The sequence below is a fragment of the Acanthochromis polyacanthus genome, chromosome 13, assembly GCF_021347895.1.
Source record: "Acanthochromis polyacanthus isolate Apoly-LR-REF ecotype Palm Island chromosome 13, KAUST_Apoly_ChrSc, whole genome shotgun sequence".
NCBI classification, from domain to species: domain Eukaryota; kingdom Metazoa; phylum Chordata; class Actinopteri; family Pomacentridae; genus Acanthochromis; species Acanthochromis polyacanthus.
Genome location: NC_067125.1, coordinates 27,978,028 through 28,003,345, shown reverse-complemented (window position 1 = coordinate 28,003,345; position 25,318 = coordinate 27,978,028). Strand labels below are relative to the sequence as shown.

Here is a 25,318-nt window from a genome sequence, read left to right as displayed (position 1 = left end):
CCCCGTGACCCTAAGCGGTGTATAGAGAATGGATGGATGGTTCCGAAAGGTAAACTCAACTCTAAAGTCGTGCTTAGCTGACTAGAATCACAACTATGGGATTGTATGTTTGTGCCAAGCAGTCAACTTTCCATCTGTGTTGGTTGACTTGACCTTTAAGATTTTAAAAGTCATCACCTCATAATTGGTACGGTTTTGTGGGAATTTTTAATAATTAGCGTATGAATTCATGAGTAATGGATAAAACATGTGTTGTGGGGTCACTGTGATCTTAACCTTTGACCACCAAAAATTGAATCAGTTCAAGTGAACACTGGTGCCAAATGTGAAGAAATCCCCTCCCAATGTTTAGAAGATATTATGTTCACTAGAATGGGATGGACAGACTTCCAGATGTACAGACATTTTTATGTTTCTGGCCCCAGCTGTTTCTGGCACGGAGGCATAAAAAAAAGCCCTAAAAGAGTGTTGGTGGAGCAAAACATCATAAAGATCCCACAGCAAGCACATTTTCTTTTAAAACCCTGACCGAAACCACAGGGCACGAGTAAATTTTGATGAGATTATTATCAAATGCACTGATTTTTTCCCCCAGAAATGATCTCAGTAGTAATACAGACACAGGCTGTCAAAGCATGAGATAAAAAAAAAATATTAGGATTGAGGTCTTTTCTATGTAAAGAATTTGCATAGTTTTACTTTTTCATTGCAATAACATGTAGTCAAATACATCTGCAACAGAAACAGAAAGCGCTATATAAGTGTGCCAAGATGCCGTATCAACAACAAGTTAAGAAATATATCCTAGCTTTCTCTAGGTGATGTAGATCAAAGTTGAATCCCTGTATCCTAGGTAAAAGTTAACATTTAGGGTCATTTGTGCAAATGATTCTTTAAGTGAAGATAAGGGAGCTCCATCCTTAAACAATAGAACTTGAGGAAATGAGGCCACGCTGCATCCTCCTAAAGATGACATTAGAAGGTGATTCTGCTGTAAAGACTGCAGTGTAAATGAGAATGAATTGTTTCATTTGACTGTGGCCTGTGTGTGGATGAAAATAACGCAGTGTGATATGGGACAATAATCTGATATTACCTATCTGCTTTTCTATTTCTCATCATCTATTCTTAGCCATCTCAGGAGAGTCTTGTCTTTGACTGCTTCCAGTAAAAGAAAGGTTCAAGTGGTAAACTGTTGAGACTCTTTTTTAAGGTTGAAACTGTATTATAAACGCTCTTATTGGCATAACTCTCCTGTCTCTCCTGCTGTCTCCTCCTCACACCAGGGGAATCTCCTTTCAGGGCGAAACTGAGGTATAAAAAAATACCCCAAATCTGTCAGTGTTTGAAGTTATGATTAGTAAAATCGTACTAGATCTTAACCCTCACTCGTGAAGGATTCTTGCTTCCAAAAATAAACTCGTTGTGCATGAATGTTGGGCATTGATTTGATAGTTCAATCACTGCAACAATATCTCAGAAAGCACTGATTGAAGATTCAAGAATTTGTATTTGACACATGCAGTATGGACAGTGAAATGCAAAGTAACATATGGATGTGCAATTTCAAGACATAATCAAAAAGATTTTTTTTTTTAAAAAAAAGGCATAAATGATGAGGAATAAAGAGATTGCAATAAGGTATACAATTATGTGGCACAATAATGAGGACAACAGTTTAATGAGAGATGTAGCTGTATTGCTCTCCTGCACCAACCTTCAGCCAGACAGTGAATTATCTGGCGGCTACAGTGCAGAGAGAAGATCCTACTCGGCTGCATGGTAACTTGTCAGGTTTGGCTGAGAATTAGCAATAGAAATTTCAGAAGTGCAAGTGCTCTTTGAGATAAGTTTGCAGAGCACTTTATGGAGCAGCATGCTCACAAGGTGACGGGCAATAAAGTTGTCTTTGATGTGGCTCACGAGAAAGAAACAGAGCAGCACGCCTTGAACCCTCAGTAAAGGGTGAAAACATGGGGGATGAAAGAAAGGGATGATCATGGCTGCACAGCAAAGGGACCATCCCAGTTGTTTTTCTTAAGGATGATTAATATATTCTTGTCTGTGTAGGAGAAGCAAAGTCAAACAGATCTCATATTCCATTTTGTTTGCACATATGCTCTAAATTTCACTTATCCTTGCAACTAATTCCTTACTATTGATCAATCAGCCAATTTGTGTTACAATTCGCTGCTAAACTGAGCCTCTGAAATGACTTCAAATAATAAACATTTCCCAGAGCCCATTGTGAAAATTGTTTGTTTGGATCCAAATAAATTTGTTTTACTTTGGTAAATTGCAGAAAAAAGAACAAAATCTTCACATCTGAGAAGCAAAAACTGTCTGACATATTTTTTTTTTGTAAATGACTTAATCAGTTAAATAAATTGCTTAGTGCTATATTTTCTGTTGATTGAAGAATTAATTGTGTAATCATTTCAAAACTACCGAACACTGCACTGTTTTCATTTTAGAAGTATGCGAAGCTGATTACCCTGATGGCTAACGCAATCATTTTCAGAAGAGTGAATGTCTTGAGAACTGTTGTTAATGGATATTCTCTCTCAGCTTGAGACTTCTGAAATTGGCCCATTAGATAAAAACTGACACAAACACGGCATTGTGGTAGTAGCTGGAGAGTCGTAGGTGAAGCAGTGCAGCGGCCCAAATCTCTTTTAGTAAGGGTTGTTAGTTCCTTTTGATTTGTGTTTGGCCGCCTGTCACCCAAACCCATTCCCTGAAATCACACCACTATAACGGTCTAATCAGCACTTAACGAGCCGTGCTACATGAAATCAATGCCCCCTTCCATTTGAGAATGCAGAATATTTGGAGGAGCCGATGAGGGCTCGTGGAAGGGGCAGGAGACTCTGTCGATAGGGTGCTGCAGTCGTTGGACACGCAGGCCTGCTGAGAGCACAGGATGCACTTGCCCTCTAAGTTCAGTGATCCTCCCGAGATCCAAGCTTTTAAAGCAAAATCCTTTGTTTTGCTGACTAATCGGGTATTGATTTTAACAAGTTGTTAAGCCCAAATAAGGTTGTCAGGCCACTGCCAAACAGCCCCTGTACCTGTAAGGCTCCAAGAACAAGGAGCTGCTGTCTTTCCCATTAGGGAGCACCATTTGACTTCTCTCCTTGATTTATTATTACGGAGAGAGTAAACGGGGCAACATTTCACTTTGGGGCGTTTCTTGTTAGTCGTGCAACAGTTTTATAGAGAGCACAGCATACTGTTTTCACTTTGTGGCATGCATGCATTACCTTGTGGTTTCTGTGGGAGGATGTGCATCTGTGGAAATATAGACACATGCCACATGCCATCAAGCATCTCTCCCACGTGCAGGCTTAGCTGTCACAGAATTCGCCAAGCCTGCAAAGAAGGGAAAATTGCAAATCAAGATATAGCTAAAAACGCTGTGGGTACCTCAACCTCGCTGTTCCTGTTGATGCGTAACAGTTCTGGATGCAACCTGAACTGACTGTTGTGCTGGACTATCTGCTGCCAATGAAAGGCAGCAGGTCCTTTGCATTATGCTTCATAGAACTGCAGCGAGGACATTACAATGCCAGCTTGTTTTCATTTCAGAAGACCTTGGAGCTGCAAATGAATAATATATTGGAGGCAACTCGGGGGTAAATGAATAAATCTGCTCTAGGTGGGGATTTGGAGAGGGAGTGGAAAGTCTCATAGAGCTACAGCACTACACTGTGGTGAAGTCAGATATTGCACAATAGGAATGTAAAGAAGCAGTGGTTTATTACTCCAACAACTAGTTTGGTGTATGTCCTGGAAAGGATATGCTTTCTTTGTATAGTTTAAGTTGTCAAATATTCTAAGCATTGTGCAATGGATAACCTTCTCCTGAATGTTGCCTGAAAGAGGTCTGATTTTCATCAGACACATGCAGAGATACAACATTAGAAAAACATAGCTACATGACCTTAGCAAATTCCCACACTACATTTTGCACTCTGTCAATTCATCAGGAAATAGAATTGTTCTGTTTCCTGTTAAGAGGAGACCATGTGCATAATTGCTCCATCCATGCTGGAGATAATTAATATCAATGACCCCGCTGACGTTTCAAATGCATCATGTTGGGTTTAATGATGATGTGTCATAAGCAGCCGGAGGTGGAGACACCCAGCTCTGTGTTTTCTGGCAGACCCCGGCCAGGGGCTGCAGAGCTGACAGGCGAGACCAGGTGAATAATTGTCTATGGCATCTTATTATATTGCTGGCATGATCTGATTTACTCCAGCAGCAAATGGTGGGAAGAGACCCAGTGTCGTTGTGGGTATTGAATTAACGAGGTTTACGCACAAATGAACCCCACACTGACGGCAGATACATCATGCAAGATTAAAGAGGATTTCCATGTGGCTCTGATAGCTGTTCTGCTTGCTTCATTACACTATTGAATCACTCCGTATGTGTTGCACGCTCCTGTTGAGAATAGGTTTTATATTTCTCCCTGTATGTAGAAATGAGCTGGGTTGATGGCCTTTTGTAGGAAATCTTCCGGCCAGTGTAGCAGAAGAGAGGTTTTAACATGCAATAGAAAATGTGAAATATTTTTATTCCGGGAATCACTGCCTTAGCCCACATTTATCCCCACATTCAATGCTGATATGAAACTGTGATTTAAAAACAATAAATTCTTATTAAAATCAAGAGATAAGAATTTGCAATATTTAAATGTTTGTGTTTTTTACTTGTATTTTTCCTTCACTTGTATTCAGCCAAAACCGAAAATCATAGGTGACTAGTTTGAAAATTTTAAATTATGAACATCTGCACTCCTTTTCCTTAACAGTAATTCTATTTTATTTTTTCTAAATATTTGTGTGGCTTATATATCTTATTAAAAAGGAAAATATTTACAAAAATATCCGTAAAATAAATGCTAAAAAATATGAAATTGCGTCACGAACTCTGAACTACAACTCCCAAGAGCACGAAAAACACTGCTGCAAGAGACTGAAATTTGATTGGATCATTGTAATCCACGTGACTCAATTGGACGAATGGGGCAAGACCTCAACAGGAAGCGTTCCTGTAAGACAACTGACACAGCGTGAGAGCTGAAAGTCAAGTCAAACCAAAATATTATACATGTTTAAACCGAATGAAATATGTCCTTTTTTGTATCTTCAAACTATCGCATTCTGTTGTGCTTTTAATGTACTTTTGTGTCCGTGAAAGCAGCGTTTGCCACGATGTTTCAGGCAGTCACTAAAACGCTTTCCGTAACATCAACCTCTCCAGTTTGTCGCGGAATATTGTTGGGTATTCGACATTATTGTAAGAAGACACCGACGAAGCTAAGAGTATCTGAGGCACTTTCGGGAGCAGATTTGGGAGCAAATGTCAAAGTACAGGTAACAACTGTGTAACACTGTGTTCTTGCAGTAGCATGCTACTTATTTCCAGTTAAACCCAGGCTGCTGTGTCATAGTTTTGAGGATGTGATGGTCAAACCAGCTGCTTAAAGGCTCAATAATGCCTATTAATATCCATATTGTCATATTTTATAATTGTAATCATGCTGCACAAGGTTATGGGTTATCCTTTGCTTCTGAGATACACACAACTGTATGTTTTAGCTGTGAATTTGTTGTTAAACACTTGTTTTACCTGGATATCAGCTGACACTTTAGACACACTGAACTAATGCTACTAGTTTCACATTTTGCTTTTAAATATTACCAGTATACCACATTCTAGGTTTCTGACTGATGTATTTGATAAGGAATGAAAAGTTCTTAAATTAACAACATCCTGGTTATACAAGCATAAAGAAGGTGTTTTTGTGTTCCCAGATTTAAAAGTGTGTTTTGATTTGTCTCTCTGCTGCAGGGATGGGTTCGCTCTGTCAGACCTCAGAAAGCCAACGTCTTTCTCCATGTGAATGATGGGAGCTCCTTGCAGCCGCTGCAAGTCATCACTGGTGCAGAGCTGAGTGATCCGTAAGCATGTCTATAACCAGTTTTTGATATAAGGTCTTCACAAACTTGAAATACTCAGATTTGTCGTCACCTCTTTTATTTCTTCCCTGATCTAAGGTCGCTGACATTTGGCAGTGCTGTTGAAGTCACAGGTATTCTCAAGAAAAGTCCGCACAAAAAACAGCCAGTTGAACTAGAAGCAGACCAAATCAGTGTAATTGGAGAATGTAACCCTGTGGTGAGAACAAACATCTCGCACACTTTTCACTTGCCTTCTGTGCTAGCTTCCAATTAAAGCACCTTCATGTTGCATCTGTTCATGTCGTCACTGTGAAACGCTTTAATATTGTTGTGTCATCTTCTTGTTTTGTCTCAGGATTTTCCCTTTAAGATCAAAGAGAGACACGGCCTTGAGTACATTCGCCAGTTTCCTCATCTCAGGTGTAGAACAAATGCTTTCAGCTCTCTGCTGAGGATACGAAGCGAGGCCACTACAGCAATTCACTCGTATTTCAAGGTGAGAAAATCTGTAGAGCCGCTTTTAGCAGAATGCACAGTAAGGGGTTTTTGTTTGAATGTTGAGGGTTTTTTTCTTTTTTTTAAAATTTCTGTCAGGAAAATGATTTTGTACAGATTCACACTCCCATCATCACCTCAAATGATTGTGAAGGGGCAGGGGAGCTCTTTCAGGTTGAGGTGAGTGTGTAAAGATTTCAATTTTTTAGTTTTTTGTGATCTCATTTGAATCAATCGGAGCTCTATTGTGAACAGAAGGATAAAGGACAGTGTTTGAAAACCTAAAACCTCTGCTTTTGTAACAGCCATCAGGCCCTGATATTGTAGAAGATGAGTACTTTTTCTCTGTACCAACCTTCCTGACTGTGTCTGGACAGCTTCATTTAGAAGTAATATCAGGGTGAGATAAAATATATGAATTTATCTGTAGTGCATCTTTAAAATTCACATATTTAGCTTTAACATATTTGTGCATACATGTACATTTAAGCACTTTTCATATTATGTCCTGTCGATCCGTCTCTTGCAGTGCTTTTTCTCGAGTCTACACATTTGGTCCAACTTTTCGTGCCGAAAACTCCCAAAGCAGACGACACCTGGCTGAGTTCTACATGGTGGAGGCAGAGATCTCCTTCACACAGTCAATAGAGGATCTCACTAAGGTATATTCTGTTATTGTCCTCTAATCTCAGCTCTTAATCGAGTTAATACATTGGTTGACGTGTTATAGCCTGTTAACTGCCTTTCACTCAGCACATTTCACTGCATACAATAGAGCAATTTCTTACCTTTCTGAAAGCCTTTGAGATGTGCCATGCCATATGAACAGAGGGCTTTGATTAGTCTGTCATCTTTATTCGTTCACAAAGCTGCTTTACGTTCCTGTTGGGCATTACTTTGTCCACAAAAGTAGAAACTAAGTTGCGATGAAGTTGTCTGGCAACCTTTGATTAAAAGCCATCTCAGCTGAGTCATTATACGTGAGCATCTCGGAAAGAAGCGAGTTGATGTCATCACATAATCTCTGTGTACTGAGATTCAGTTTTTGCATTTACCTTGCGTGCCTTTTAAAGTTGCCCTTGTGCACAGCGCACAGAAAAAGCTTTAATTATTAAACTTGGCCTGCTCCTTTAGGTCATGGAGGACATGTTCAAATCTGCCACCGAACATGTCTTGGCTCACTGTGTGGAGGATGTGGATTTGTTTCACAAGCATGTGACTCCTGGACACAGGGTGAGTCGTCGTGAAGGACACTCATTTAACTCGGGCACATAATCTGGCTCCTTACAGCAAGCAGCCATGACTATATCTGACTTCATGAATATCTTAGATTACATTTTTTCCTCTTGCATTCACAAGGACACGGTAGATGCTATGATGAAGAGCAGCTTCCCTGTGTAAGTTTCTTATTTCTCTAAACATTGCATTCAGAATATATATTAGATAAAGAATAAAATGTAAAGATTGAAGGGCTTAAATTCTATATACTCTCTACATTAAGGATTACCTACACTGAGGCTGTAGACATCCTAAACCGCAGCTCTGAGAAATTCACCTTTCCAACAGATGTAAGTGGCAATAGCTTTATTTTTTTCCTTTACAGAGCATATTTAATATCTACCTGAACTGTGTACAGTGTTTTCTATTAACATGTTCACTCCACATTAACCTCAGCTCTTCTTTTCTACAGTGGGGTTGCGACCTCAAGACGGAACATGAGAAGTACCTGGTGAAACATTGCGGCAACACTCCAGTCTTTGTCACTGATTATCCTTATGATCTGAAGCCGTTTTATGCAAGAGACAACCAGGACCATCCTGAGCGCACAGTAAGGCACAGCCGCACTGTTAAAAATGCAGAGGGAATCAATGATTTAGCCGCTCATTTCCTTCCTTGCACTGTCAGTTGAGCTATTGCGGCGATTTGCATATGTGAGCTGACGTCGGCTGTCGTTTGTGTGCAGGCAGCTGCAGTGGACCTTCTTGTGCCAGGAGTTGGAGAGCTCTGTGGGGGCTCGCTGAGAGAGGAGAGGCTGGATCTGCTGAGTGCTCGGCTGGAAGAGTAAGAAGGAATGATTTAGGAGTATTGGAAGCAGATTGTAATACATTTACACTCCACTTGTCGATGGCTGCACAGTTGTTTTAATTTTATTTTTTGGCGCTTTAGTCCTTTGAGATCAAGCACAGCCCTGATAGTGTCACTCTTTCTTTCTTGCTGTTGCTGAATAAAATAAAGATCAGGTTAGTATATGCATCATGTACAACAACTCGGACATCATTTTATTAATTTGCACCATCACAGAGAGCAGCAATTTTACAGATGTCAGCTCTGTAAACACAGACTAACTTCTATGAATGGGTAGCAGGTTTTTTTTTTTTTTTAAGCTCCTGACTTTCCACAGATATTCAGTGGCAGGAAAACTACCACTTAAATTGCATTTTCATTAACTTGCATGTTTATATATTACAAATGTATATAGAATAAGCCTTAATGCCTTGAAATTACATTATAAATATACTGTGCAACGTAAAGAGGTCATTTTTGACCAGCAGCTGTTACATTAATGACTTTATTCTTCTCTAGGGCTGGATTGGAGGACATCTACAGCTGGTAAACAACAAAAACTCAAATTTACATTAGCAGTATTTATAAAGAAATTATCTTACTAACAGATTCCTCATGACATTTTCATGTATTTGCAGGTATCTGGACTTGAGGCGTTTTGGCTCCGTCCCTCACGGTGGCTTCGGACTGGGATTTGAGCGATATTTGCAGTGCATTCTGGGTGTTGACAACATAAAAGACGTCATACCTTTCCCAAGATTTTCTCATTCTTGTCTTCTATGAAACTGAATTTGAGCCCGTTGGATGAGTTCATTAAGTTGTTTGTTGCTGTCTGTGAAACATAAAATAAACATCTTATTCAGCTTTGTTTTAATTTGTGTCACTTGTTTGGTTTTTAAATATCACTTTTGAATGTACTTGCACCTGCAATATGAAAACACAGAATATTAGAATTAGAAATTTTCTTTGTGAAAATGGAATTTGTTTCCTTTATTTTATTATTTTTGTGTGCATGGCATTCCTGCAGTAGTGTATGGCCAGGGTCATTATTGTTGGTAGCATCATATTATAGTTTTTGGCATGTTACATGTCCATATGTAAACACAATGTAAGGAGCATGTTAAGTTCCCAAACGCTCCACCAGATGGTGCCTTTTCCATTTATTCTAGAAAGAAATCGCGATTTTTTTTGTCAGCCCACTGTGATGACTTTGTGAATGTTATATTTTCCCCAAAGCGCAACAAACGCAGGAATCTCCTCTTTTTTTTTGCAATTTTTATGCGTAAAAATATTTGGAAAGGCATACAAGTTTGAGGTAATCATTAGCATTAGTATTAGCAAGTATTTTGTTCCACAGAATTGATTAAACATCTGCTCTGTGTGAACATCACAGACACTATATTATAGCTGGGTAGGTTTTATTTAGACTCATTCGGGGATCTTGGAGCTGTTTTGTGGAAATCAGTTCTCCCATCCTGTTCGTCCCAGCGCAGCCCATCCCTCTCTCTGCTCGGTGGGCGTGGTGTGAGTTGGGAAAACAAATTGCAGACATCCTATGATACTTCCTCACCCTTCATCAGTTGAGTTTCCCCGCGGCTCGTCGTCAGCTGGCCGTGCGTAATTCCCCAAGAGTGGAGTTGCACCGTTTTGCGCGCCGGGTATTTTTATTTTTTTTCTCGCCACAACACCACCAGGAGCGGCTGGCTACATCTCCGACCAGCACTACTTTGATTTTATATCAAATGGGGGGAGCAGACTGCACCAGCGTGAGCCAAACGCCGACAGCACTTTGAACAGGCGAGCTTCAGGAGCCGTCATGTACTAGTGACAGACGGCAGTTGTAGAGCAAGAAGAGGCAGCAGACACTGACAAACATGAGCGGAGGAGAAATCATCTTCCAAGGCTGGCTGAGAAAATCACCGCCGGAGAAAAAACTAAGGAGATATGTAAGTTAAACAGACTTCCGCTTAGTTTTCTTCTTCTTCTTCTTCTTCTTCTTCTGTGTTTAGAAGTTTGACTGGAGCTGGAGTAATCACATTTCTCTGGTTGCTTTCTCTGTTAAATGGGCCCTTTGTGTTCTTGTTCATCTGCATCTCAAAGTGATGTCAATCTCAGGTATTTAAAGTCCAGTAGCAGCAGGTGCATCACACCACTATCGAAACCTGTACTCCTTTTCACGTCATGCAAGAGGCACATAATTCCTGATTCTGAATATAGAAATGTATGCCAAATTGCAGTTGTCAGGTTTTTCATGGAAGGCAACCCACTGTGGGGTCCAGAGATAACACAGAGGTAAGCCTGGTGTAATGCTCGACAGCTGTCTGTAATATCTGAGATGCACACAAACTGCCATTTGGCTTTATCTGAGCATGATGAGGTAATGCCTAATCAAGCATTGATGTGACCAGTTATCATCTGAGCCAAGTCGACTAATGTCACAACAATGGTGATAACTGCACAACACTTGAGCGCCTTGATAAGGCCGCGTAAGCCAAAGCTGCTCGCCTCTTGCTGGGTGCCGGGCAGGGGAATGGCTGCAAATCAGATAATAGGATTTATGGAGGCAGATAGAACCATGAGACAATCTCCTATAAATACAGCTGTCCACTGTTTATGTATGGTGTTGCATTACCAGGCCTCTCCATGTTCTTGCTAGCTGACTTCGCCATGATGTCATCTCTCTGTTTCATCTGGAAATCCATCCTTGAATGTCTTCAAATGCACCCCCCTCCTTTACTCCTCTCCTGTCATTTCCTCATTGTCTTCCACTTAAAGCTGGCTAATGTTTACACAGAGACCACCGTGGGCAGTATGGAACAGCAGCTGCAACGGTGCAGAGTAGAATGCTTTGCTTGGTTACAGTACTTTATAAACAACAGGAGAGAGAGAGAGAGAGAGAGAGAGAGAAAACTCACAAGGCAGGATAGAGCCGCCAACATAATGGTCTGCAGGCAAGAGAGCAGGGAACAGCCTCTCAGCCTTTCTCACCCTGACTTTCACCCTGACTTTCACCATGAGAAAAAACCTATGAACAACTGCACAGACACACGCACACACACACACACACACATACACACAAACGCACGCAGTTTCAGCCAGAAAACAGTGTCATGAGATAGTGTCCAGAACAGGCAGACTTGTGAATGTGATAATCTGTCCATCTGAAATTCCTTCCACTTAAAGTCAGTCTTCGGACAATCGGGGCCATTTACTCACCAGTGTTACTGTCATCTGACGTAGTTAAGTTAATGTACAGGGATATTTTCAGATACTACTTGCATACACTCCCAGACATTCCAGCCTCAAGGTGTGTTTTGTTTTGGAATATGGTAATAAGTTCGATCACTCATTATATCGGAATGAGATGAGGAGGCGTAGCTGCCAAATGCTGTGACAGTTTGTACCCTTGTGCTTTTCATAGGTGATTATTTGCAACGATGAAAAGGCGTTTTAATTCTTAACAACACCTCCCCTGTCAATATTCAACCCCCTTTCTGCCACAAAGTTCCTTCTGGAGCCAGATGAAGCCTGTGTTTGTTAATCAGTAGTTAGTCGGTGAAATGATTTGTTATTGCACAAAAAGGGAAAAAAAGAAAAAGCAGTCTCCTGTGACTTTCCGCAGATGGTTTCTGAGAATGTGGCACACGGCCGTGCATGTTTTCTGCAGCAGTAGAATCCAGTGCAGGATAAGGAAAGAGTAAAAAAACTGGTACTACCACTGCATGTCTGGCATGCAAATTGTATGCAAAGCAAAACGTCAGCAGATAGAGCCTACATGCAACTGGTGGTGGAGACAGGAGACAACATGTTTATACGCAGCAACAAGCATGACTAGTCCCAGTTAAATGTTTTCTAATTGTTTACAAATGTAATTAACTTTCAGCGGTGACTCACTCGCTCTACAACGGCCCCTTGCTGCACAAACACATGATGAGTATAAACTTTCTGTGCCCCCCCCCCTCCTCGTCCTCCTCGAACATGTGACAGCGGCACTGCAGACATGTGTAGTCAATTTTCACACACACACACACACACACACACACACACACACTGCATCTCCACAATATAAGGAAAACAGTCATGGTGGAAATGTGTCAGAGCTGCTAAAGGAATCACTTAGTTGGAGTTTTGATCTGTTGTCGGGGGCTGACCGAGGCTCCAGAGGTGGGCAGTGTTTAAAGGCAGGTGGGAGTGGCCTGTTTGCTTTTTTTGAACGATGTCCAGAATAAGCAGAAGGAACATGAAAACAACTGACGAATCCAGCACTCACCCGGTGCCTCTTGCATAGCTCTGCTGAGGTCATTTTACTCATCAGTTAGCGGTCAGACGATATGCTTCATCATGTCTGCCGTATTCAGCCCCCAAACAATCTTTCATTTGTAGCTGCTGCTTAGCAAACAACCTCCTTTCTATCAAGTAATGCGGTACAAAGGCAATTCTTGACGCTTTTTATCTTGTAATAAAGGTCAGAAAGCCTCTTCTTACCCCTTCCTCTCTTCGTATTTAGAATGGGACACTCCTTTCTGACCTTCATTGTTGACATATGCGCAACAAGAAGTCACCTAAATGAATCATGCATGCATGAAAAGTGGCCACCATGAATCATAAATGTGACATGTCATACCGTGAACAGTTTATTGCCTGTACTCAGATTCAGGATCGAATCGCTGTGAGCTAAATCCTCCCATCGCCGTTGTTGTCTGACATCACAAACGTGTCTGTTCAAATACAGTAAAGCATTGCCACATTCCAGACAGATCATATCGGCAAGGTGATATCGGCTGCGTTTTCTTTCTCCCGCCTACGGTTTCAAAGGGCTTTACTGTCTTGCCCTTGTGGATGGCACACAAGAGAAGAGAGGTGGAGGGTGGAGGGGGGGCAGTTGCTTGGGTTTTAAAGGCAGAGCAGAGCAGAGCAGCAGTGGTGGCCTGTGTCCCACTGTCAGCTGCCGGGTCTGCTGTTGTTTTGCAGAGGGGCTTTGGGAAGTCCTTGCCCTCAGAGGTCAACACTGAACGCCTCCCAGTTCCTGCTTTGACAGACACCCAGCGCTCGCACAGACATTTTCCTTGTTCCATTTCATTTGTGGGCCTTTCCCCATAAGCGACAAAGCTGGGGTGGCTTGATGTGACTGCAGTGTCAAAGTCAGATTAGTTTATTATCGTTAGATATGTTCACCTAAAGGGTTACTTGTGAGTGACATAAGATTGCAAACTACTACCATTTTCATTGTTGGTCAATCTATTGATCATTTTTAACCTCATTTATCCCAGAATGCTCCATACTGAGGATAAACATTTTCTTTGATCAGATTAATTGTTTATTCTTTGATATAGTTTCCTGTCATATTCTTTTCAAGAGTATACTTACTTAATACTTCATTGACACAGAGGAAATTAGTGCATAAACGTCACAACTTTTTGTCACTAAATCATACTTTTTCTATTTTTGCCTCTCCAACCCCGGCATCTTTCTTTCACATTTGTCTCTCATTGTAAAACTCCAAAAATGGCCTTTTTTTGAACTTTTGTCATAATATGCTGCTCTTTGCCATGACTCTGTGATTGAGCCTTTGTGTTTTTTGCTCCAAAATGTAATTATTTCACCAACAGCATATGCCAGACTTCCCTTGACTGGTACCTACAGGAAGTGTTGTGACAGAGGTCCCATGACAGGGAAGGAAATTAAATTGCTCTGCGAGTATATAAATGCATTTCCATCTATCAAGACTTTATCAGCTGAGCTTACAATAGTACTGTTCTGAAGGAAATTAGATCCCATTGATTTTTTTTTCTTGTGTTTTGGACCTGCAGTGAGAATGTGTTTGGTTTTTTGCTGAACCCTCAGAAAGCACACTAACACAGAGGTGACAGTTTCATAAAATGGTGCCTAAAATAAAAATGAGTCCAACAGCAACAACAACATGGTTCATAAACAGCTGACTCAGGCAACTTCTTGTGATTAATCTGCTTTAACTTCTGACCCTTCTGCTCTTTCAGAGATCTGCAATTGTTACAGTTCAGGAAAACACAGAGCGACCATAAACAAATAGTTGATTTTGCATCTACATTCTGTGTGTGTTTTTTTTTTTTTTTTACATTGTTCTGACAATAACAGTGACTGCTAGGAGCTAGAGCTTGCATGTCAAATGACTGTCATTAGCATTGGCCTTCTGAAGTTCATGGCTTTGCAGCCTTAATATAAGTCTGTAGAAATGTCTTTTAGTCTCCCACTCAGCAATAAATGAACACATAGAACTTCAGAATGATGCAGAAATTCAGAAACATCATGAGTAAATGTGAAAACTATTTTAGTCATTTCTCACAAATTGGGTGCAAACATTTGAGGTTAAATGTGTGATGCATGCTTATGCATGTGTCTATTAGTTGGCAGTGATAACTAGAAATGTCTGTCAGCAAGAAAAAACGTATGTGGTGGCTTTTCTTCAGAGGAAGTTGTTCATGGCTTTTGTTGTGGTGCTGGGGTCTTAAAAATGACACTTGTTAGGAGGAAGACTATTTGTGGAGCTGTTGTATGTCACACTAATCTTGTTCCAGTTAAAAAAAAAAAAAAACACCCAGTGGTGAGACATGAAGAGGAAAAAGGAAAATGTATTTTTGTAAAAATTGTATGTGCATTGCTCTGCTTGTTGATATGTCCTTTGAAAATATAGACACTACTGTTCAAAGGTTTAGGGTCACCCAGACCATTTCATAGTTTTCCATGAAAACTCACACTTTTACTCATGTGCTAACGCAATTGCACAAGAGTCTTCTGATCATCAATTAATTCAATTCAGTTCAATCAACACCTTTAGCTAACACAATGTAGCATTAGAACACAGGAGTGGTGGTTGCTGAAAATGGATCTCTATACTCCTATGTAGATATTCCAAATTGAAAATCAGCCGTTTCCAGCTAGAATAGTCATTTACCACGTTAACAATGTCTAGACTGTATTTCTGATAAATTTAATGTTATCTTCATTGACAAAGATATTTCTAAGTGACCCAAACCTTTTGAACAGTAGTGTAATTATTTAGAAATATTAGATTTTTTTCAGTTTTGTTCTGCCTTTTGAAGTAAGGTCTTCTACACCTCAGTGTGCCTTGCAGGAATTTATGATGATAGAGAGGAACAGATTTTAAACTGTTTTTGTTAAGCATGTTTTTTGAGACAATAGTGTAACTGTTAGAATAATACAGTTAAGCTTGCATGAACCTGCCTAATGTGGAAAAAAATGCATGAACAAAGATATTTGATCAGATAATTAAGAGCTGGCACACTGCAAGGCAAATCCTTCTCACTGTAAACACAACATCTTGTATAACTGCAATAAAAGGGCATTGGTCAAACAAACCATGCAGTTGTAGATACCGTAATTAAAATTTCTGTTGTGTATATCTTCCCAGACACATTGTTTTTATGTCAAGTGGGAGTCAACCAGTCACTTTGGTCTAAATTTGAAGATATTGTATGACCTATAGAGGAAGTTGCATTGGGAAATATAAGCCTAAAATAAACACCTCTAGAACATGTTAAAAATAGACTGATATGATTAATTATCTTTTGGTTTCATGTGAAACACTTTATCTTGCTGTGATAGTTTGTAGGAGTAGAAAATGCGTAAGCAAAGTGCATTTGGGCTGAGCTTGTGGTACAGGTGGTTAAAGTAGTCAAAACGAAACACAAGTGTCTCGTTATCGCTACTGATCAATAATTTGATTTAAGGAAACTCTGCAACAGTGGAAAAAAAAAACAAGTGGCTTGTGCTTCATTTAAATTATTATTTTTGTATGTGGCTGTAAGACCCACCCATACAAGCAGCCACAATGATGAAGTTGTGTTGTTTTTCAATTGTGAAACTCTTTAACATCCTTAGTGTTTTTCAGTGTCTTTGTGCCTTTACTGGACTTATTATAGACAGAGCCTAGAGATTAGTTCCTTCTGAAAACCCAGACGCTGATGAGTCATTGCAATTCAGTTGTAGGAACTGAAGTTTCCCACTACGGGGGTTCAGATAAATATAAACTCTGGCTAATGCAACCAATATATAAATAAGGATAGATAAACAAGATAAATAAGGCAGTGCATGTCCACAGAGACTCTGATGTTGATTACTGTTAGATGTGAAACCAAGGTTTTACGTGACACAGATCTTTATCATAGACCTACAGTAGTTTTTTTTTTTCTACTAGACTTACTTATTTTTATTATATTTATTATTATACTTTAGAAACTTGGTGCTCATATGTTGGAGATATTAAAAGACTTTGGTTCTGGAAATGTTAGCAGATATTTATGTAGTTATCAGATTTAGATGGTTAGCATGTGCCAGATTTACTGTCCAGCTTGCTCCCACTAACCCTTGTTCACTCCCATCTCCCCTCAACCTCTTTTTCTTACTTTCCCATGACATGCTGAAGTAGTGTTGTCTGAATAAATCTTCACCACTCTGTTTGTTTCCCATAAACACTCTATTGCTGAACCTGGACAAAATGTATTGGGCAACTTGAACTCTATGCTACCTTTACACAACCCGACTGTTATTAACTGATGAAATTTCATTGTCAGTATTTTTACCATGTTATGTTGAGTATGTAGGCCATGATAAAGAACCACCCTAGTTTTGTTTGGTTGCTCAAATGACAGCATGTCATGTCACAAGTGAAAAGACAACAGTTATACATAGACTTGTGATGCTACTAAGTGTAGAAGGCACTGACGCAAATCTTATTATTGCAAAGCTGACAAAGAAAATGTTTTTCATCATGCTGACCATCAAAATGGTTACACAAATCACTGAAAAATTACATTGTTTTCTCCTGTGACTACATTTCCGAGTGACACAGCAAACTGTTTACAAGATACTTAGCTGAGCATCAAGAATAAAACACTTATGAAGTCTTTTTTCCCCCCCAGTGGGTAATTATAATCCATCGGTTATTAGTTGCTTTTTATAATAATTTACAGAGTGATCTGTATAAATGTAGTAAAAAAATGTATTAAATGTGTCACTAATTAGCTACACTGCATTAATGCTTCTTTAAATTATGACTGAATAATAGTATTTTAAAAATACTTCTGTATAAGAGTTATATAATCATACATTTGCAAATCTTTTGGTGTCTTTTTTTAAATTAATTTTAATTAATGTTTCTCTTCAATTTAAAGATATACAACCAGAGTGTAAGGCAAGTGCAGCACTTAAGTAATCTCAAAACAAAATATTTTAACATTAAGACAGAAGGAGACATTAATTCTGTGGAGGATTATAACAGAAAGACAATACCAAGAAAGGAGAAAAATTGCATGGATCAAAAAAAGGCAGCATCATGAATTTGAGATGCCTATCTAATTGACACAGATGCGCACATATTTTTTTTAAGTTATCATTATCAGCAGCCTAAAAGTATAAATGATAACACTAATGATGAAATGATTTGTTCCTTGAATTGCTTTAGAGTGCACTTCACAATACCTGAATTAAAGTAACCGCTGGAAAAAGTGTGTTTGTTGATTCAATAAAGTAAACTCCAGATTTCATACTCCACTAATCATGAATAATATTAGCATTGTGCAACTGTAAGCATTACTCCCCGTGCTGAGCTGGTTTGTGCCTGCTGGTGTGTTCCAGCTGCATGATAGCATTTCCAGTGTATTTACTGATGTCATACATGCAGGATCCTGAATCTTTAATGATGCACACAGCTGGTGGAGGAGAGCCGGCAGCGTCATAGAGACACAGTGATATTTGCACAGATTAGGGTGCTGAGGTCAGACGTTTCCCCATGTACGTCTGCTCTGTGGACCCCTCCCATTTTTAATTGTTTTTCCATTCACGGTTGTGCATCTACAACTACCCTGCAACGCGTTTCAAAGACCGGGAGATGTTCGCAGTGTGCCCTGCGTACGCAGACGTGTATGAGCCGACGCAGATGGCAGAGGCAGTGGAAGCAACACAAAGAGTTCTGATTAAAAATAATGCCTCCCGTTAGTCAAACTGTCAGGGTGGGCTCACGCTAAATAAGCCCAGCCTTTTGCTGATACGGAGACACGGCGAGAGATTACTCATTTTCCTAATGATGGAACTGTTCGGCTGTAAATTGAGGCTGATTATATCTACTGAGAGCTTTTCAGAGGTTGTTTTTCATAGGATGTGGAGCAGATTTCGCAGATCATTGCCCCCATGAAGTGAGTGAATGAGGACTGTAGGTACCGAACGCAGCATCCCTCTTAATCATCGTCACACCTGTAGGATGGAGCTTTCTATCACAGTCATATGATGACGTTGTATCTATTTGCCACAGTATTGTGAAAGCTGTATCACATCTAGGTCTGCTCTCCATGTACTAAATGAGTTTCAAAGCTGATGTCTGGCTTTAAAGGAGATTGTGAATTTGGTAATTGCACAAATTACGGGAACATCATTTTCAAATTTCCAAATTTCCTCTCTGGAGGTCTGTATTTGCACTCCATTGCTAACCTTGCACCGTCTTTATTAACACACATGAATTTATGGGCCTGTTTGGATCTTATCTTGGTGTGTTATGTTTTGCAGCTGTCTTCTTTCCGAGGTCAGTGTTTTGACTATTGGGAAACCTGAGCAGTTTGATTTAAACTGCAGCGGTGCTCTAATGCATTCGCTGGATTTAAACGTCTGTAGTTTTATACTCTGAGAATCTCTGTTTAACATCCTTTCATGTTTACCTTATTGGGCACATGGATTGGACAAACCCAGGAGCATCTGGATCTTTTCACCACTCGAGACAGGTAATGGGCTTGAGCTGCTGAAGAGGCACACTGTTGGCACACTGTTGGACTTTGTTTTGTTTGTCACCTGAATTGATTGGAAATGCTCCAGAAACATCTTTTATAAACTTTGTCTGGGGTAGATGTCTGCTTAACATCTCACTCAGAGCCAAGATGTAGAACCCTGTGTGAATCGTACGTCTTCCAAGGAACCGTTTGTGTTTTATTTAAGCTCATATAAACTGATGTCATGTAGGTAAATATTGGTACATGAAACCTGGTAAGCACAGAGGAAGAAGACAGACCTGCTTTTTGTGGATTATGCAGCTCCTTTGTGACAAATTAGACATATTCATATTCTGTTTTTCATGAATTTTCTGTTAGAAATGTCCCAATTTTTCAATAGCTTGGAAACCACTATAATGCAAATTTGAAATGTGTTACTTTGCTGTGTGAATGACAAGACAATATTCTTCAAATGTAACTCGATTGCATTCCCTCACTTGGTGAAACTCCCGTCTGTTTCTGGAATGTGATGCGATGTGTGACCCACTATTGATTAGGACTGAATAATCAGGGCTCTGTCGTCATTGTCTGTCCAGCGTTGTCCCCTCTCGCTGCATTAACCGGAATCACAAGTGTTTAGGCATTCGCTCGCACAATCGTGGCCATTTTAACAGTCCCACATTCTAATTCATGCATTGCAAAGTGGCCTCCACTGCTGTTCTTTTGTTGAGGGTAGATTTCTGGAAAAAAATGATGAAATTCTGGCATTATTCAGACACCAGAAGGGACAAGAAATTAAGTCACTTGTGTGCTAAATTTTGTTCTTTTGTCTTAACTAACTTTAATATGCAAGGGAGCAGAACCTAAAGAACAGATGCAGGATGAAGGCATTGGAGGTCTGCTGTGTTTGCTGTCCTCACTGAGAACCAATCGCCAAAAAAAAAATTATATAACGTAATTTCCGGACTATAAGCCGCTACTTTTTTCTCACGCTTTGGACCCTGCGGCTTATACAAAGATGTGGCTAATGTATAGATTTTACGTGCGAGCTTCATGCCATCATTTAGTTTAGCCTCGTCACATCAGACCAATAAAATTACCAAACAGGTCACAGTGGACCATTGACACTGTTTGAATTAAATCAAACACACACTAAATTCTTCAGATCAATCATTCTGTGCTTCATGCACACACCCTCATCATGGAAAACAACACGAAGAAATGCGTATGATGCAGCTGTTGCAGGCCAAGCCTGCTCTCCTTTAACCTAGGCAGGTTACGGTGTGTGTGTGTGTGTGTGTGTGTGTGTGACGTGAGAAGGAGCGCTGCAGCTGTGTGTGTGTGTTGCAGATACGAATGTGGAAATGGAGGCAGAGTGAAATGCACCACGATGACATACAATACGATACAATAAAAAACTTAAAGATAAGTTTTAGCGCTAAGCGCACTAGCTTAGCGTGTTGGAGTTGGCAGCGTGCGTGGACTGACTCCATGTGTTTCACTGCCGTGTTGCAGGCACTGTTCGAGAAGAAAGTATGTATTTAATTACAAGTTAACTAAAATCTTTCAGTGTAAATATCTCATGTTACAACGTGGACACCTGCAGCTTATAGTCAGGTGTGCCTTATATATGTACAAAACTTTTTTCTTTTTAAATTTAGTGGGTGCGGCTTATATTCAGGTGCGCTCAATAGTTCAGAAATTACGGTATACTAAAAAAAGCTTAATAAATAATGTTGCAATGTGCTTGACAAGGAAAAATATTGTAACTCAAGACTGGTATCTTTTCAAACATTTTTTTAATACAATTTAACTGTTATGGCCAAGCCCATTTGCATTTCCATGCATTCCATGTGTTATTAGTGCGTCATCATCTGATAAAATGGAGGACATATTGGAAGAGGCATCCAGATTCCAGCTAAGTAAAGATGACAACATGTACATCTCTGTGTCATAGCTTGATCATTATAACTGCTGGCAATAGGTGGGAAAGTGTGCAAAAACAAGGTGGTTTCCAATGCTGTGTCGCAGCTCCACAGTGCCAGTGTTTGTGCAGCTGTGTAGTGTATGTACTGCAGCAGCAGGTAAACCAGAGGAGGCCGAGTCAAAGGCAACAACCTGCTGTCTCCTCCCACTGCTTTAATAGGATCAGAGGTAAACAGACTATTCTGACCTAACATATGTGTGTAGCTCCACTGTTTGCATATGCACATTTAAAAACATGTTGACTGATGCTTATCGTGTGGCTGTTGACACAGCCTACTCCTAAACACACACAATGTATTGCTGTGCAGCTGTAAAAGCCACACTTTGGGTAATTGTTAGGCCACGACCATGTCCAAGTTCATTAATCCATGTTATTATGATGGCAGAGTGATGAACTGGCTTCAAACACACGAGACTGCGGCTCATTTTACTGTCTTTCACAGTAGATGCACAAAAACAGTAGATGATTGCTGTGACTTATTTGCTATGACTGTGTATTAATCTTCCAAAGAGAACTAATAACACATACCAGACAATCGCATCCCGTTTGTTTCTGCAAACAGAGAGCTTTTGTATGAATTGGTTTGTTTTTCCACAGAATCATTGTGTTGCGTTCTGCCAGAAATAGAAAAAAACATGTCTACTTATCAACATCCAAAGAAACAAAAGAACTGGCAAGTCAAAGCTGTTTTGATCGTATTTTTAGAAGCAAACTTGCTGAAAATATTGTTTTGTGTGTTTTGTTATTAGATGTTTTCCTTCCCAGTTGTCTAAAATAGATGCAGACTTGCTAGCCTTTGTACTCTCTGCTGTCCTCTCTGTATTCCCTCGCTGGCTCAGCACAGTAGCAAATGAAACTGTTGGAACAAGGTAGGATCAAGCCTTTATGGGGTGATTGAATGAGACTGAAGGGACTAAACGCTGTACCTTCATAGCTACGGGTGGCTGCCCTTCTTGGGAACCTCAAGTGCCGGCAGGCCGCTTGTAAATATATGTTTTCAGCCTAGAGTCAGTCAGGAATTTCAGGACTTAAATTTCAAATGATATTCTCAAAGTCTGTCTTTACAGTTACATTATTAACAGCAGAATGTTTGTTTAGTGTTTTATGTGAATGTGTTGTTCTGTTTTCTGCTCAGATTTGACCTTTATTTGACTTTGATCTCTTCCTCAGAAAGAGCAGCAAAGCATGCCGTACATGAAAGTTACGATACGTCCCTTGTGGTTTGTAGTGAATTTCTCAGACAATAATATATCTCTTTGATATCCTGTTAGTTTATCGTTGCAATTAGTGGCCTGGATCAGAGCTGTCTCAGTGGTCCCATGGACTGTCCAGTTCAGTTGTTAACAAGGCCAGTGTTTTTCTGCTGGTCCCTTTATTTTCTCCTTCTTCTGAACAGCGATGCCAGCTTAAAACCAAAGCCATGAGGGGAGGGGAAAGTTCGAGAGAGACGTAGAGAGTTTTCAGCCTAGTTTTACAGCTTCAGCCCTCGCTTCCCAACGCTTAGACAGTGATTGATGGGCTTAGACTGCTCTGCAGGACAGGCAGTTGGTGGGTTAGCTCATTTTGTTGTGTCCTTCTTCCTTCATGATCTACTTTGCAGGAGAAGTTTGCTCAAATTTGAAAGAGTACATACGGGAAGAGAGAGAGAGGCAAAAAGCTGCTTGTGTTGTTGAAAGGGCTGATTTTGAAAACTGATTGCATTTAATGAGGAGCTTAGCAGAAAGTGCGACAGAGGGAAGCAGTAATCTGATCCTCTTATTCAGACCAAGCTGGTGAATTATTTTCTTCTCGTATTAGGCATCAGCTCCTATTCCTCAGGACGTACTAATTCTATTGTAGTATCAATAAAGGCACCTAAATGAATTGTCTCTCCTCTGTGGTTGAGAGCTATCCTGGGTTAATATGCTCGCCACAGCTGAAGGATGCCAGGAATAACCCAGCTGGGTCGCACTGACCTTTTTGAAACTGGGCAGTACTCCAGGTCTCAATAAGTGATGCTCTCTCTTTCCAGAAAAGGCAAAAATATTCAAATAGGCCTTGCAAGAGTTAGAGTGATTTCTGTCTAAATGCCTGCAAATGCACTGAACCGAAGCGGTTTGGGGACCTGGAAAAAAAAAAAAAAAAGGTGCCTGCGTTCAGGTTGTTCTTGTCGGAGGATGTGTGATGACTCTACTGTATTTCTATGAAATAGAGGAAGTTTACACTCCAGTGGAAACATTTCGAAGAAACTGAAGACTATCGCTGTCGACTTCTTTGCTTTCTGTTTTCCCACACCCTTTCACCCTTCACAGTCGATATTAGTAAAAATTAATATTAACCTTGTCATAGCGAGACATGACCAATGGATAGTTTTCACGCTGCTTATGATATAGGTGGCTGATTCAACTTATTTTCTTTCACACCTTTTTTTTTCTATTTCCTGGGACTGGGTTTAGTGGTAAGATGCGCAAAACAGGTCAGCTGCCAACATTTATAAGGGCGGAGACTAGGCCATCTAGGTTTTTAGTCATTGTATCAGACTCACAGAAGATGAAATGAAAATTCTTAAACCCAAAACGCTCAGGAGTAAATTCACTACACACAAAGATAACGACTTGCATCTGTACTTCCTGGAAAAAACAGAAAGAAAAGATGTGTGCTGCAGCAATGGAAAATTCAAAAATAGCACTTGGTACAGCTTAAAAAGGGTATGAAGGATCTCGTCTTATAATAATAATAATAATAAACTAGACCTATACTGTGTGCATCATTATTAACATTCACATTTATTTTAAGTACGTGACATTACAATTCTCATTTATTAAACATAAGGTGTAGCACAACATTAGTAGGACTAAAGATAAAGTTAGGTAAGGATCTTTAATAAGAACATATTATCACTCTGTGAATTTGCAAAAAGTATCTTGTACATCTTGGAGCTTTCATACATCAGTGTGTGGCTCAGCCTTTCCAGCTCTCACAAAGCATCCATGACTCATTGTCTGAGTAGATGTGAAATCTCAGCAGGATCAGTTGCAGGCATTTCCCTGTCCAGGCATGGGAGCTGGCATGTGGTGGGCACTTCCTAACTTTAATCTTCAGGAGATCAGGTTGACCACCTTTTGATAAACTCAAGGCCTATTCCATTTACAATCCCTTGTTACCCCTACTGTACGTGCATTCTATCTTCTGTCTCTGTTTTCCAAGTCGTTCAATATGTTTGGCTAGCTCATACATTGTCCGCTCGATCCGTTGTTTCTCATTTGCCGTCCAGGGGATAGATGGTATCTTCGAGCTTCGGATTCTGGCATCAGAGATTTGTTTTTCAAAGGAAAATCAAAGGTACAACAGCAGCAGTTCTGTTCTGTGTCGCCGTGTTTTGCCAGTGTCCCAGTGAGCTACAGCAGTGTGACAGATAGCCACAGCACCGGGACCCTGAAACCAAGGCAGCTATCTCAGCCATCATTAATTTTACCTCTGCGTCTCAGAGTTATGGTCTCTCTAAATAGAAAATTTAGTGTTCATATATTTCCAGGGGAGATTAGAATTCTCTGTGAAAAGAACAGGGGAGATGCATCCATTTTTCTGCCCTGTTGTATTGCGTGTATTCGGGGTGGGTGTCAGCCTTGCGGCAGTGTCTGTGTTGATGGAGGGAGAGGGGGCCTGCAGGATCCTGTGTGTCAGCAGCCTGCATGTGAGACATTGCCTGGCGGAAGTGCATCACTGGCAGATGTCCAAAAAATCCCCCCTCAACCCTCCTTTACTCCCCCTTTCTCTTCCTGGTCTATCTTCCTCTTTTGTCTCTGTGCACAGAGAACACAGAGTCCCTTTAGACTGCCACTGGAAAAGCATATGGAGCTGTTGCATTGAAGGCCGCTGTTCTTCCTCTCTGCTTTTCCAGTTGACGAATACAGCAGTGCCACTGGTGTGAAGCCAGCATGTTGCAGCTTTCTTGCTCTTACATCATGACTTCCTATTTGAGCGCGTTCTTTTGCTGGCTTTCATGTGGTCGTGACAACTGATGCTTATTTACGCTCTCAGATGAAAATCCTGTGACTTGTTCGTAT

At 40.3% G+C, this 25,318-nt stretch overlaps 2 protein-coding genes across 2 annotated transcripts in view; both read left to right on the top strand.

Moving 5' to 3' along the window:
• Positions 1 to 5,031: 5,031 nt before the first annotated feature.
• On the top strand, positions 5,032 to 9,405 carry LOC110947596 (asparaginyl-tRNA synthetase 2, mitochondrial). Its single transcript, XM_022188954.2, has 14 exons — positions 5,032 to 5,384; positions 5,863 to 5,972; positions 6,069 to 6,189; positions 6,328 to 6,468; positions 6,567 to 6,647; positions 6,773 to 6,867; positions 6,997 to 7,129; positions 7,602 to 7,700; positions 7,827 to 7,864; positions 7,969 to 8,035; positions 8,158 to 8,295; positions 8,431 to 8,528; positions 9,051 to 9,077; positions 9,170 to 9,405. Exons 1-14 carry the CDS (start codon positions 5,223 to 5,225, stop codon positions 9,312 to 9,314), a joined length of 1,455 nt encoding a protein of 484 aa, XP_022044646.2. The 5' UTR covers positions 5,032 to 5,222; the 3' UTR covers positions 9,315 to 9,405.
• A 578-nt stretch (positions 9,406 to 9,983) lies between these two features.
• gab2 (GRB2-associated binding protein 2) overlaps positions 9,984 to 25,318 on the top strand; it is a 56,595-nt gene continuing 41,260 nt past the window's right edge. Inside the window, exon 1 of the mRNA XM_051957682.1 lies at positions 9,984 to 10,477. Coding sequence (XP_051813642.1) covers positions 10,406 to 10,477 — 72 coding nt within the window. The 5' untranslated portion in view covers positions 9,984 to 10,405. The remainder of the gene's footprint in view (positions 10,478 to 25,318) is intronic.